Source organism: Staurois parvus, unplaced genomic scaffold (genome assembly GCF_062004578.1).
Source record: "Staurois parvus isolate SC_StPar_1 unplaced genomic scaffold, SC_StPar_1.0 ptg000980l, whole genome shotgun sequence".
NCBI classification, from domain to species: Eukaryota; Metazoa; Chordata; class Amphibia; order Anura; family Ranidae; genus Staurois; species Staurois parvus.
Genome location: NW_028318776.1, coordinates 4,060,484 through 4,076,496, shown reverse-complemented (window position 1 = coordinate 4,076,496; position 16,013 = coordinate 4,060,484). Strand labels below are relative to the sequence as shown.

The window sequence follows — 16,013 nt, the reverse complement described above, 5'->3', positions numbered from 1 at the left end:
TCGGTGAAAGATCACTCCTGATTATAACCCTGGTTATTGTGTGTTATTGATATTTGCACTGAAAAAGTCAGTTATTAGAGATTTGCTTTTGTTATTCCAAACAGGTTCTGTTGTATGTTTCATACCGAATGCCATGCGGAACAGCAAGGCTGTTTTCTTTGTAGTAAATTCCAAGTATAAAATGCCATTTGAGTTGTATAACCATATAAAGTTTAACTGTGGAGCTTCATGTGCAGGTAATCTGTTAATATTTAATATTTATAAACAGTTTCCAGATTATGTTTCAAATAAAAACATATTTTTATTAAAAAGCACAAACAGAACTTTCAACTTGTTTCCTTTTTTCTGTATTTATTGGACCTTCATAATAATAATAGTTGGAGCTCAGACACATCCCGAACCGGCCAAAATGGCTCCATCTTTGACCACTGAACCTTCAGATAGGAATTGAAAGCTGTTATTTACTTGTGTCTTTTAGGTGCTTTATTGAAATAGTTTATATAACTGTCTAGATGGCTCTGATGCAAAAAGCTCACCAAAAGCAAACTCAGCATTGAGACAATCAGTAGTGCCTTCGTTGATATTGATGTTGATAGTAAATTCAGTGAAAACTGAGAAAGAAAGTGATTAAAAAAATAAGTTCCCTTTAATCTAGCAATGTTCTATATAATAATGGTTGTATATAATTGTATAATATTCATTCATTGTTCTATATCAGCAATGGGCAAACTACGGCCCGGCGGACCTTTTAATCCGGCCTGTGGAGCGTGATACTGTCAGGATGTGTGTAGGCGGGGCAGCGTGACGAACGTGAGGGGAGCTAGGCTCCTCTCACAGTCCGCCCTGAAGACCGGAACGGCGCGGGAACACGGCGAGAGGAACGCGCGGAGCAAAGGTAAGTGAATTGACACAGGGGGGACTTGGCTTACTACTTGGGGGGGAATAGTACTATGGGGGATGAATTACTATATGGGGGATGAATTACTATGGGGGATGAATTACTATGGGGGATGAATTACTATATGGGGGATGAATTACTATGGGGGATGAATTACTATGGGGGGTGAATTACTATGGCGGATGAATTACAATGGGGGATGAATTACTATATGGGGGATGAATTACTATGGGGGATGAATTACTATGGGGGATGAATTACTATATGGGGGATTAATTACTATGGGGGATGAATTACTATATGGGGGATTAATTACTATGGGGGATGAATTACTATGGGGGGTGAATTACTATATGGGGGATTAATTACTATGCTTACTATGGGGGAATATTACTATACTTACTATGGATGACACATACACATCATTCATCTACTCTTGGTCTGGCCCCCGGGTCCAATATATGAACCCATTGCGGCCCTCAAGTCAAAAAGTTTGCCCACCCCTGTTCTATATGCAATCATTTTCTCTTTATGCAGAATGGTATTGTATGACATTAGAACTTGTGTTCAATGCTCTTACTGTGGTTTTTTAAAACATTTTTGTACCTGCATTTAAAACCCAATAAAAAATTTTATGCTAAAAAAACCAAAAAAACCCCCAAACATTCGCAAATAAGTTTTGAATACGCTTACTGGGATTAGATTTGATGATATGAGCACCAGATGTGATTTGCTTAAATATGAGCCTTTTTTATTTTAAAGTGGAATCATACATCTACCTCCTGCATATTCCTGTTGGCTGGCAAGGCATCCCATCTTAGTGCCCGGTCATACCGGAGCGATTTGTGAATTGAAATCGCACCTGAAATCGCATCTAATGAATGTGAATGTCAGTATCTTAATATGTGCGAATTGCTGCAGCATGATTTCTAAAGTAGTTCTTGCATTACTTTTTCTGCAGTTTATTGCGATTTCACATACATAGAATATAATGGAAATCGCAAAGCAACTCGCAGGAAATCATTGAAAATTTTTACAAGTCTCAATAAAGTTCAGAAATCGCACCTGAAATCACACTGAAATCGCACACAATTCATGTGATTTTAAACCGCAACGATGTGACTGGTGACTTAGGGTGTACTTACACTGTTAGGCTCCATGTACACAGGACACTTCTGAACAATGGAAACTGACTGCTGGAAAACGTAGGTTAAAAAACGTCTGTTTAGCCGTGTTTGCATACCGCGTTTATGCGCCTTTGTGTTTAGGAGCATTTTTTAAAGATATGCGCAGGAGAACCTCCCAAATGCCCAGAATGCACTGAAAAGTGGTAAATTATGAACCATTTCAGACTGTTTCAGAGAAATACAGAGTAGGAGCAGAGACAGAAGTATTTGTTGAGATAATTAGGTGTGAGTTGCTCATTATCATTTCTTTTGTTTCCAAATGTGGGAAAGGGAGTCATTAAGGTCACCTGGCAGGGGGTCTTCATGAGGAATTTGAGGTGTGAATGGTCATTAACATATCTTTTGTTTCCAAGGGTGGGAGAGGTCTGAGGTGTGAATTGGTCATTACAATGTGTGACAAGCTTGGTAGGAACATCCTGTGTGTTTTGTCCATCTGAGTACCTTGAAAACGCTTTGCATGCATTTTTCATGATGAAAAAAAAGCTCTAGACAGCATTGGGAACTGGAAGAGTTAAAAAAAAATTGCAAATGTTTATGAACGCGATTTGTCGCGTTTAGCTGCGATTAAAAGCATTTTGCATTTGAAACGCTGATAAAATCATCTGCTGAACGCAAGTTTTCTGCGTTCAAAAAAAACAACTGTAAACTCAAATGCTTGTAAATGACTGTAAACGAAGATGTGTACATGGACACATAGGAATACATTAGGGAGAGTTCAGGGGCTGCTGAAAAAACGCTGAACAGCTCCTAAACGTGAGTTTATCAGCTGCAGTGTACATGGGGCCTTAGTATTAACCCTGCCCAGGCACAGGTAAGCCCTTTGGTCTTATTCATTTGTGTACTGTGAGTGCTCTGAACCATACCTGGGAACGGTTAAATGTACTGAGCCCCGAACAATTAGAAGAGGTCCAATACGGTTAACTTCAGTGTGAGCTCAAACCGTGCCTGAGCACAGAGCTCTCCATAGGGCGCAGAAGCAATGATCACTGTGGTCTGCTTGGCAGAAGTGATGATGTAGGTGTGCCCAGAAACACTTGCTTATAGCCCAGTGTGAGTGCAGGCCAGCAGGGGAAAGGGTACAATCATACTCAGGTGTGGTTCAGTGCAGCCATGCCCAATGTATGTGTGCACTCTTAGTGAATCAGCAATACAAAAGGTGAGAAAAGACAGGAAAACATTTTTCTTACTACAAGCTATGCCTATCAGAATGTACAATCCAAAGTTCAAATACAAACTGGGGCAGACTTAAGATCCAACACCAAAAATCCTGTATGTATTAATTCTTCACCAAGCAGCTGACTGATAATCCTCACAGGAGAATATATACTGAAAAACAAAAAAGACAAAGTGGGTTCAAATAAAGAATTTAATTTTTGTACAATATTCACCTTTGCAGGTGGCTGAGAAAACACAACAGTATGTATCCCAATAAGTAAGCTTCAAGATCAAGATTCCATGATAAAGACACTTCTAATCTTCAAGCGCTAGCAGATAAAAATTAAACAATCTAAGTGTATCCATAACCATTTGTAAAATATATCCACAAGAAAGGATTCACCAGATCCTAATGCTGGGTAATTGTGAACTCGTCACAAGGGCTGTTTTTGATATGTTAGCATCTAATCTTTTCCTGTGGGAATGATTTACTGATGGTTTGTACATTGTTTAAATTCTTTATGTGAATCTTCTGATACTTCTGGAAGCCCTCTGTATTTTTTTTCCCCATCGGGATGGCCTGGGTTTTTAGGCTGGGTTAGGGCTGTGGGGCATAGAAGCTGCTGTAACTGTGAGTGGGCATTATATACCTAACAGGAATTTTTTACTTTTTCATGACTTAATTGACCAAAATTTCCCAGTGCAGTCCAAATAATTTCCCAAGTCCAGATAGTGAGCAAAAAAGACACAGTTAAACTTTTAACATAAAAAAAAGTATAACAAGAAGGTAATTACTTTTCTATAGAATGATGTATTAAAGTAACTGTAAACCTCAGGCATGAAAAATGAACAAAGCATATCCCTCTATTGTGTGTAATTGTCTCAATTAAGAGCATTAGGTATAATTTCTGTCTGCTGCTTCGTTTCTCTGCTATCAGCATGAGTCACATCTGGTAAGTGTTCCTGACACCAAGAGAAAGTTTATGACAGGGGAGGGACCTCCAGCAGATTGACAGCCTCAGCTCTGTTCCTGTGAGCTGTGTGGAGGGAGTGTGTCTCTTCCCTCCAATTAGCACTCAGAGCTCTCCTCACTGAGTTCTGCAGTGTGTATTTTCAGCTCTCTGCCCCCTTTTTTCTGAACTCTCAGACAAGCTTTATAAATTCGGATGTAGAGAAGAGACGACTAGATTAACAGGTAAAGCTTATGTAGGAGGATTTGTTTCATCTCTGTGTGTCACCTGAGGCCAGTCACTTCACTGGGTATATGTAAGGGTTTACAACCACTTTAAGTCCTTGCTGTATGGAGGGTCTCTGGTATCTACTAGTATCCTACACTTCTAGGTGCATTATATACCTGGTCTCCTGGACATGTGTGTAAATAACACCACTCCAGGAACACATATATAGCGAATGGTCGCAGGTGCACAGACTCAGCGGAATCTGCTTTTTTCTTCTAGGCATTGAGGAGCCTCACATGAGCTACACCTAACTGTGTGTTTTTTTGCCACCTCCAATGATTAAGCCCATTGGATGAAATGTGTCTAAGAGCAAAGTCATATCTGAGGAGGGAGAGAATGCCTGTCTGACTCAGGAAGGAAAAGACAGCAGAGGGTGGCTTGTGTTGTAACCTCTGTACCTTAAACATGCTTGAGGTGATTGTAGCCATATTAGTGCACTAATTAGTGCAGTCTTATCTTATCTGTTCTCCTTTTTTTTTTTTTCCTTCAAACTCCAAAACATTTCTTCTAACCCTTTGTGATCAGTACTGCTTTGACCTGAAGAAGGGGACACTCCCTGAAAGCTTGTTCTTAAAATTGTTTGTTAGCGCAAATAAAAAAAGTATCACGGACAGTACTCAATTGTTTCTACCTTAAACATGAAATTCTCAGCGACTCTTCTAAGGCAGCTGAAAGAGTCTAAGAAGAAAACCAAGGTCTGTTGGTCCCTCTCGAAGTGTGAAGGCTGATTCTGTATGTGAGCAGCACTTTAAGGAAAGGTCTCAACAGCTTGGGATCATTATAGAATGTGTTTATTTGGAAACTAGTTTACAGAAAATAGTCAATAAGTTTTGGGTGTTAAATCCCCTCTTCAAGCCTAAAGACTGTGGTGGTAACAATACCTAGGAAACGTTTAAAAAAATTAAATAAAATGAAAATGTCATGAAATCACATATGAGAACCAGAAACTAGACAAGACCTTTTACCCTATTTTACTTTACTGAACACAATAAAAGGTTTTGGCTGGATGGAGTTGCATTTTAATCAAATGAAGGGATGAAGTAAGTAATATTAAACTAGAAATGTTCGACTTATCCAATAATAAAACAAAATGTTTCATTATTGCAGTGTTATCTTGGATATAGTTTCAGGACTTCACAGAACTTCATGCTTTCCTGTCCTCATAGCTGTTCTTAATACATTTTCATGGTATAATCAGATACTATAACGGTCTGTTTTTGCATCAAGATGATTTCATTGTGTCCCATCCGCCTGTCCATTATATTTCTGCTATGTTTCTTCTTTGCATATTACTTTTCCTCCATCTTTCCTGTTTGCATTAAAATATTTGAAAATCGTTCGTTCTTTAAGCTTAACATAAAAACACAACTAGCTCATGCTCTGGTAAAAAGAGAACTTTTGGAATGAGCATTTTATTGTTGTTCAGATTCAGATACAACATTATACAAAGGAAAAAGATCTTTTATATATCAAAGGTCGTACAGAAATTGTTTATATACATTAGCTTTTCAGCATTAAAAAAAACTTGACGCACTATAAAATGCGTTTAACCGAAGTCTAGAAGAGCAGGAGCCATAGTGTCCAGCATGTATCTTTAGTAAAAACAAACTAAAAAATCCCAGTGCTAATCAAAGAAAGTATACAATTATGCAGCTGTGCACCAGTGAAAACCACCAATAATGAATAACACAAAAAACAGCGCAAAAATTAAATAAATAAAAATAATCACAAATAAATAAATGTCCGTGCAAAAAAAAAAAAAAAAAAATATATATATATATATATATATATAATATTTCAAACCTAAGTCCTTATTTTCCCAAAAGGATTTTCAAGACAATGTTCCAAAATGTGCTTCCACCTAATCACCACGTGAAAAATAATATTGACCGCACTCACCAGATGGAGGTGAGTAATAAGCCTCATAGGATATAAGGGATCCTATAGCCCCTCAGGAGGAACTCAAATCGCCTTCACCCTGCTTAGATACAGCAATCGACTTTCTTTCCTTGCACATTATTGAGGATTCCATGGAGAAGTAGAGTGGAGTCGATTGCTGTATCTAAGCAGGGTGAAGAAGGTGATTTGAGTTCCTCTTGAGGGGCTATAGGATCCCTTATATCCTATGAGGCTTATTACTCACCTCCATCTGGTGAGTGCGGTCAATATTATTTTTCACGTGGTGATTAGGTGGAAGCACATTTTGGAACATTGTCTTGAAAATCCTTTTGGGAAAATAAGGACTTATGTTTGAAATATTATATATATATATATATATATATATATATATATATATATATATTTTTGCACGGACATTAATTTATTTGTGATTATTTTTATTTATTTAATTTTTGCACTGTTTTTTGTGTTATTTATGTATCTTTAGTGCCTAGCAAAGACTGAAACTTGAGCACCTAGTGGCTGCAGTCTTTGATTCTGAAGATGAAGCATTGCCCACCCCTGGTATCCAGCAGAGAAATAATGTACCTCTGTCTTGGCCACTGAGACTCCCACATTGAAATGTGGGATGCTGGCAATTCAAGGTACATGCAGGCCTCCTGTTATTGGTTGTGATACTTAAACTGGACCTTGCATCAAGTATGTTTTTTCATATTTTTATTTTAATTTTGTAATTTTAATGTATATTCTATACCCCTTTTTTTCCCAGGGACTAAAATCACTTTATCTGTTGTTGGGGCAGATGGTGAGGCAGCCATCAGAGGTGTACTCTGGAGAATATCACACTTGGATCAATTTTACACAGTGGCTAAATGGTTAGTACTTCCGTCTGACAGTACTAGGATCGTTGGTTTGAATCCCAACCACGGCACCACCTGCCTGGAGTTTGAATGTTCTCCCTGTGCCTGCGTGGTTTTCCTCTGGGTACTTAGGTTTCCTCCTGCACTCCAAACACATGCTGATAGGTGAATTGGCTCCTGTCTAAATTGGCCCTAGTATGTGTATGTATGAATGTGAGTTAGGGACCTTAGATTGTACACCCCTTGAGGGATAGGGACTGATGTGAATGTACAATATATGTAAAGTGCTGTGAAAATTGATGGCGCTATATAAGTACCTGTAATAAATAATTTTAGACAGGAGCAAATTAATCTACCAGCATGTCTTTGGAATGTGGGAGGAAAAAATACTATCCAATGTAAATCCTCGCAAGTACAGGAAGAGCATGCAAACTCCATGCAGATAGTGTCATGACTGTCCTGTTACAAGGCTTGCTCTGACTGGCTGAGGTGGAGGAGTGGCATATGGCATCAAGATCTCCACTCCATCCACCACCACCACCACCATTTATTGATAAAATACAAGTCTTCCTGTGAATGCCCGAGTAGCCTGATTCACTTTTGTACAGTAATGGGCCAGGAAGTCTCCATACCGCTCCAGCTGATGCTACATACAGCACTGACAGCGGCCACAGCTATTACTGTAGGAAATAGTTCACTTGGGCCAGCTTGACCCACACAAACTATGTCATGGTAACACAAAACCTGGAGCTAGGCTTTAAGGCAGTTTTGTGCTTCCAGTTCAGTTCACCGGAAGCAACAAGGACTCTGCATTTCTGGCAAGATCGGCAGGTATTTTTATACTTACTGAAAATGTTCTTAGCCAAAAAAGAATGTAATAATGTAGTCATCACATTTAAGGAATGGTAACTACAGTATATTACATTTTTATTCTGGGTGTTATTTATCCTTTAATTTATAAAAAAAACTGCCATCAGGTAAGTATTTCTAGTAGAAGAGACTTTATATGTACCTTCTGCCATAAAAGCTCTTTCCATGCCTGCTTGCATTTTTTTTTGCTAATTGTACGCTGACAGCTGTGCATGCTTAGCTTAGTGTATGATTTCGGCATGCGGTAGAGCAGTCTGCAGAAGACTTCAGACCCTGAAGAAGATAGGAGAAGATGGCAGAGGGGAAGCTTCAAGGGGGAGTGTGAATGACATGTCGCTGGAGGAGGCTAGTTTGGGAGGTAAGTCGATCATTATGTGAAAATATGCTGGGCTGTGGTAAGAGCACTTGGCCAAAAAAAATATTAGTTCTGCTAAGAACTAAGAATGAAGAGGCAGCTTATTTACTGTTTTCACATGTCTGATATTGATCTTTAATGCTATATGTAGACTGAAGGGTGGCTGAGGGGTCCTTTTAATACAGCATGCTTTGTTATGTTGTAAAGAATACCAGGATGCTGACAATCTGAGGATTACAGTTGTATTCAAAATAATAGCAGTCAGACATCACTAACCTGATCAATCACTGTTTTTGGTAGAAATGATATTTCTACATGGCAAATAATTTACTAGCAGGTGTAGTAGAGTAATAGAAATCCAACAGACCCAACAGTCATGACATGCATGCTGCTGATTCTGTGTAATTGAATCACTAATTGAAAGGGGCATGTTCAAAATAATAGCAGTGTGGAGTTCTATTAGTGAGGTCATTCATTCTTTGAAAATCAGGTGGCAATTATTTCCCTTATTAAGGGAGGAAGGCAGTAAATGTTGTACATGCTGGTTACACTGCATTTCTCTCTGAAATTCTGAGGAAAATGGGTTGTTCCAGACATTGTTCAGAAGAACAGCGTACCTTGATTAAAAAGTTGATTGGAGAGGAAAAAACATATAAAGAAGTGCAGAAAATGATAGGCTGCTCAGCTAAAATGATAGCAAATGCTTTAAAATGACAACCAAAACCTGAGAAACATGGAAGAAAGCAAAAAACTACCATTCGAATGGATAGAAGAATAGCCAAAATGGCAAGGACTCAGCCAACAATCAGCTCCAGGAAGATCAAAGAAGGTGTAAAGTTACCTGTGAGTACTGTTACAATTAGAAGACGCCTATGTGAAGCCAAGCGATCTGCAAGAAGCCCCCGCAAAGTCCCACTGTTGAAAAAAAAGACGTGCTGAAGAGGTTACAATTTGCCAAAGAACACATTGACTGGCCTAAAGAGAAATGGCGCAACATTTTGTGGACTGATGAAAGTAAGATTGTTCTTTTTGGGTCTAGTGGCCGGAGACAGTTTGTCAGACGACCCCCAAACACTGAATTCAAGCCACAGTACACTGTGAAGACAGTGAAGCATGGTTGCGCAAGCATCATGATATGGGGATGTTTCTCATACTACGGTGTTGGGCCTATTTATCGCATACCAGGGATCATGGATCAGTTTGAATACATCAGAATACTTGAAGAGGTCATGCTGCCTTATGCTGAAGAGGAAATGCCCTTGAAATGGGTGTTCCAACAAGACAACGACCCCAAACACACCAGTAAACGAGCAACATCTTGGTTCCAGACCAACAAGATTGACGTTATGGAGTGGCCAGCCCAATCCCCGGATCTTAATCCACAAGAAAACTTGTGGGGTGACATCAAAAATGCAGTTTCTGAGGCAAAACCAAGAAATAGAGAAGAACTGTGGAATGTAGTCCAATCATCCTGGGCTGGAATACCTGTTCACAGGTGCCAGAAGTTGGTTGACTCCATGCAACACAGATGTACAGCAGTTCTCAGAAACAGTGCTTATACAACTAAATATTAATTAAGTGATTCAAAGGAAAGCAAAATCTTCAAACATTTTTCAGTTTATATAGTGAATGTTTGAGTTTGTAAAGAAGAATACAAACACTGCTATTCTTTTGAACAGTCTAATATTCACTTTTCTTGAATTTTTTTAGAGGAACAACACAAATTTGATATATTATTCTTCATGTTTTGATTTGGAATAGAATGTGTAGTGTTCCCAATGCATTTGTGTGTATGGAAATAAAAGCTATTAGAAGGATTTTGAGCTTTATTCACTGTATATTCATCTAGATGGCGGTTTACAGATGAAATAGGACAAATATCAAAAACTCCAAACCGCGGCCCGAGGGCCGTATGTGGCCCTTTGCTACCCTTTATCCAGCCCTTAGGGCACTATTCCTCCCACTGAGACCAACAATGGAGCAGTGCTTTTTCCCATGAAACCAATGATGGTGTACTATTTTTCCCACTAATACCAATGGTGGGGCACTCCTCCTCCTGCTGACCAACAACCCTGAGGCCATGTTTATTTTAACTGATGCAGGGGCCAGGACATTTTCTATCCTCACTGGCCCTAAACTGGCCCTCCTAAAGTCTGAAGGACAGTGTGCTGCCACGCAGCTTTACTGTTTAGCAGTTGTTATTTACATGTTATGTTATAATGTTATTTGGTATCATCCACACACCCCTGCTGTTTCTGACTAGTTGGTTGCTTCCACCTTCATTTCCTGTTGTAACTCCATTTTAGTTTAGTGGTTATCAAGATGCTGTAGAGTGAGGAGGCTATGTACATCACTGGAAATTTACCTATGAAAACACCTTTATGTTCATACCTTTGTTACCTTGAAGCATAAAGAAGCATTGGAAAATACCTCTGAAGTTGTTATTCATTGAGTAAACTATCTGTTAAGGCGATCATTCAACTTGCTGCACACATTCTGACAGACTGGGTCTAAACGAATCTCACCACAAGTACAACCGATGCCAAGACAGAACAGTAAATTTCCAGTAAATCTCCATGAGAATTCATCACACAGCCATCCCTGCAGCTTCAGAACTGTGAGTAACCATTCTCCTGTATGAAGAACAGTAATCTTGTCTGTGCACTGAGTGGAGCATCCAGTGTGAGTCAGGCTGCTGCTCTAGCTGCCTCATTGATACAAATGTTCAGCTCCCCAGCTCAGCCTGCTTGCAAATAAAAGTAACTACCTACAGAGCTGAGCTTCTGCAGATTTCCAACAAGACACTAAAACTACAGCACTTGTCATTATGTCTGACAGAGATCCCACTCATGAGTCACCTGCATGTAATCAAGATACAACAGACACCATGCTGCATTCTGCCCGTCCTGTTAGAGCCCCTCATCCATCTTTGAAGGCAAGGGAGGCTTATGATGCAAGTAAGGAAGAGACATACAGTAACCTGACTGCATTATGGGAGAAAACTTTAAGTTGTATAACAGCCAGTAATGAAACTAGCAACAATTCTGAGCAATTGAACACTGCCCTCTCAAGGGTTAAGAAGGCATTTGAGAATTATAAAAGACTTTCTGAAAAGTACTCTTCCCTTTTGTCACATTCCAATATAGAGGAAGCTTCAATAGAATTAAAGAACTTTATTGCTATTGACAAGCAGAGACATATCACTTATATTGAAGCAAAGACACAGGTAGAGGGTAGATTAGCACAACTACATGAAACTACATCCTGTATATCTGCTTCTTCCAGACTTTCAGGAAAATCAAATAGATCTGCCCGCTCATATCATAAATCATCTTCTAAGTCATTGCGGTCCTGCTCTGTAAGGTCAACATTGAGCGACCAAATACTCAAAGCTCGCCAAAAGGTTGCAGTAGCCCAGGTTCAAGCCACCTGTTCTGAAAGAGAAGCAGCCTTCAAGGCAGAAGCTAAATGCAAGGAAGCAGAAGCTAAATGCAAGGAAGCAACCTTCAAGGCACAAGCTAAACGAATACAAGCAGAATCAGAGGCTCAGCTAGGAATCCTTCAGAAGAATAGAGAAAAGGAAGTAGCCTTAGCAGAATTATCCATCTTGGAACAAGCCCTTTTAGAAGAAGAAGGAGCATATTGTCCCAGCTTGGCTGCTTGTCAAGACCCTGTTGAAAGGACCCTACAGTTTGTCTTAACCCAGAACCACGACGATACAGTTCCACCTACAGTTGGAGATTCTTCCCATAATCATCCAGAAAGTCAATCGGAAGGCAACAAGTCCTCAAAGCAAGCTGACCAACCAGACGCACCTTCCAACAGAGACACTCCACAACTACCGCGTGTCACAAATTTAAGTGTACCAACCTATCCAGCTCATGTGCCACCACAACCATATGTGAATAGAGATTACAAGGGCACAACAGAAGACTACAGAGTGAACTCTATACCTCCTGTAATACAGTTAACTTCAACTTCAAACGCACAGAGATCTTCAGACACCAGACCCTTACCTGGATTGAATCCATCTGCAATACCTTTCTCTCCACCTATCAGCCAGCATCAGATACCAACCATGATCCAAGATGGTGCACCATCAGTATCACCTGTGGATGTAAAAACTGAAAGGGTTGATATTGCAGAGTTCAGCAAGTACATGATTCGGCGAGAGTTAATTACTACTGGACTGTCTAGATTCGACGATCACCCAGAGAACTATAGGAGTTGGAGATCTACATTTAAGGCGGTAACCAAGAACTTGGATATTGAACCTCAAGCAGAACTTGATTTACTAATAAGGTGGTTGGGGCGTCAATCTTCAGAACAAGTAAAGAGACTTAAATCTGTCTACATTTATAACTTTGAAGCAGGCCTCAATGCTGCCTGGGAACGTCTGGAACAAGACTATGGGAGCCCCGAAGTCATTGAATCTGCCTTATTCCAGAGACTAAAAGACTTTCCTAAGATTTCTGTTAAGGACAATCATAGGCTTAGAGAGTTAGGTGACCTCCTTCATGAACTTGAAATTGCTAAGTCAGATCCTAGTTTGCCAGGTCTTAGCTATTTAGACACTGCTCAGGGCGTAAATCCTATTGTAGCAAAGTTGCCTAGTCATCTCCAGGGAAAGTGGACTAGTGTAGGATCAAAGTATAAATATGAACACCATGTTTCTTTTCCCCCCTTTTCCTATTTTGCAGAGTTCATCAGGAAGATTGCAAGAACCAAGAATGACCCAAGCTTCCTGTATCCAGATACAACCATCTTTCCTTCAACTACTTCAAAGGGTATTGCCACCAACAGTAAATTCAGGGACTTAAGGCATCCTATTGCCGTGAGGAAGACCGCTATCACGTCCAACGTCTTGGCTACAGACACTAAATTACAACATACCAAGCTTGATCAACGGTGTCTCATTCATAATGCACCACATTAGGACAAGCCTATTGAAGAACGCAAGACATTTCTCAAAGAACATAATATCTGTTTCAAGTGTTGTGCATCCTCCGATCATTTCGCTAGAGACTGTAAGATCGCCATCAGATGTTCCCTGTGCAACAGTGTGAGGCATGTGGACGCACTCCATGCAGACCTGTTCAAAAGGAAACCTTCACCCAGCAGCAACCCCAAGACCACCTCAGATGATGGCGGGGAGAGAACCGAGCAACATGCCAACCCCGTAACCACAAGATGTACAGAGGTGTGTGGAGAAGGGCTTCATAGCAAGTCTTGCAGCAAGATATGTCTTGTAAGGGTTTTTCCTGAAGGATGTCCACAAAATGCCATAAAAATGTATGCCATACTCGACGATCAGAGCAATCGCTCGTTGGCAAGTACAGAATTCTTTGACTTATTCAACATTCATGGAGAGGCCTGGTCCTATACCTTGCAGACATGCGCAGGAAGGGTCAATACTTCTGGAAGAAGAGCCCATGGCTTCATAGTGGCATCAGAATATGAGAACATAGAGTTTCCTCTTCCTACTCTAATCGAATGTGATCAATTACCGAACAACAGAGAAGAGATCCCCACACCTGAGGTTGCACGTCATCACCCTCATTTGAGCCACATTGCTAAATGCATTCCTACACAGCAAGGATGCGAAGATCTTGATTCTTCTAGGGAGAGACATTCCTAGAGTTCATAAAATAAGAGAGTTATGTAACGGTCCAGATGATGCTCCTTATGCCCAGAAACTTGATCTTGGATGGGTGATAATAGGAGAAGTTTGTTCAGATCAATCTCACAAGCTCTTGGATGTAGCTTCCTACAAAACTACAAAACTAATGTGGAGGGATCATACACCTATCGATCGATGAAATGTCCATTGCACTATTATGTGAAGGAAAGACTTGATTTCAGTCCTGAAGTTCCATATCAAGTACTCCAAGGCATTACTTGCAAGCTCACTTCTCACAAGGATCTTGGTGATGCAGTGTACCAGACTACTTGTGATGACAACAAGATTGCTCCTTCGGTCGAAGACAAGGAGTTCATCAAGATTATGAATGAAGAGTTCTTCAAGGACAACTCCAACAGTTGGGTAGCTCCATTACCCTTTCGTGTACCAAGGTTTACTCTCCCTAACAATCGAGAACAAGCTTTAGCCAGATTTGCTGCACTTAAGAGAACTCTACACAACAAACCTGAGATGCAAGAGCACTTTCTAGCATTCATGCAGAAGATTCTAGATAACTATCATGCCGAGCCAGCACCAGACCTTGAAGAAGGTGAGGAATGCTGGTACCTTCCATCCTTTGGAGTCTACCATCCTCGTAAACCGGAGCAAATCAGAATCGTCTTCGACTCAAGCGCTCAGTTCAAGGGAACTTCTTTAAACAACGTTCTTCTAACAGGTCCAAATCTAACGAACAACCTTGTACGAGTGTTGATACGGTTCAGGAAGGAACCCATTGCCGTGACAGCTGACATCCAACAGATGTTCCACTGTTTCGTAGTCAAAGAAGACCACAGAAATTATCTCAGATTCTTGTGGCACCGCAACAATGATATTAATGATCAGGTGATAGATTATCGCATGAGAGTCCATGTCTTTGGCAATAGTCCATGTCAGGAATCCCCGCTGCGACGGGCTCGGCGCAGGCGCAGTGCACTGCCCCGTGTCAGAATGCGGGCACTGAGACCTGGCCGTCCGTGGCGAGGGAGTTTGCGCATGCGCAGTAGGGACCGCGGGCGCGCGTGACACCAATGGCAGCGCAGGGCGGGATATTTAAACGGCCCTGAGCTGTCATTCAGTGCCTTCTGGTCTTTCCTTGTATCCTGTATCTGCGAACCTGTTCTAAGTAAGTTATTGACCCGGATTGTACCTGACCTTGTTGCCTTCTCCTGCCCAGACCCTTGCTTTGCCTGACCTCTCTCCTGAATGCCCCCGTTTGGATCTGACCTTCCGTTGCTGACCTGGCGTGTGACCCGACCACTCTCTGCCCGCTGCCTTGTACTGCTCCGTCCCCACTGTTACCGACCCGGCCCGTTTGACAACGCACTTGCTCAGCCATCCATCCATCCATCCCGACGGGATCACCCGACCTCCTCACATCAGGCTCTTCCCTGCGGGAGCCCCTGGCGAATACCGCTACCACTGACAGGCGTGCTCAGTAGCCACGACCTGGTCTCGGGGTACTTCAAGTCCATCCCCACCATCAGGGGCTCTGGTGAACACGTACCCTGGGGCTTAGATACCGTGCGCTGGGGACGCCTGGCCAGTGGAGTGCTAGTGGTACCGCGTGGTGGTCCCTTACAGTCCATCTCCTGCCGTGGCAACTTATGGACTGAGAAGAACAGCACAGGAAGGTGAAAAGGAATTTGGATTTGCCACCAGGCAATTCATTGAGAGAGATTTCTATGTAGATGATGGTCTGAAATCCTTCCCAACACCTGAAGAAGCCATCAATCTGATAAAAGGAACTCAACAGCTCCTGTTGACTGCTAACTTAAGGCTTCATAAGATCGCATCTAATAGCAGTGAAGTAATGAAGGCTTTTAATCCAGAAGATCATGCTAAAGATTTGAAGAATTTGGATTTGGGAGTAG

General features: G+C 41.1%; 2 protein-coding genes across 3 annotated transcripts in view; both read left to right on the top strand.

The window, feature by feature from the left end:
- The window catches only part of CORIN (corin, serine peptidase), a 329,820-nt gene that overhangs the window by 18,501 nt on the left and 295,306 nt on the right, over window positions 1–16,013 (top strand). The gene's annotated exons all lie outside the window — the stretch shown is intronic.
- LOC149441484 (uncharacterized) lies at window positions 11,290–14,100 on the top strand. The gene is made up of 3 exons (XM_089657283.1): window positions 11,290–11,919; window positions 11,974–13,370; window positions 13,485–14,100. Exons 1-3 carry the CDS (start codon window positions 11,290–11,292, stop codon window positions 14,098–14,100), a joined length of 2,643 nt encoding a protein of 880 aa, XP_089513409.1.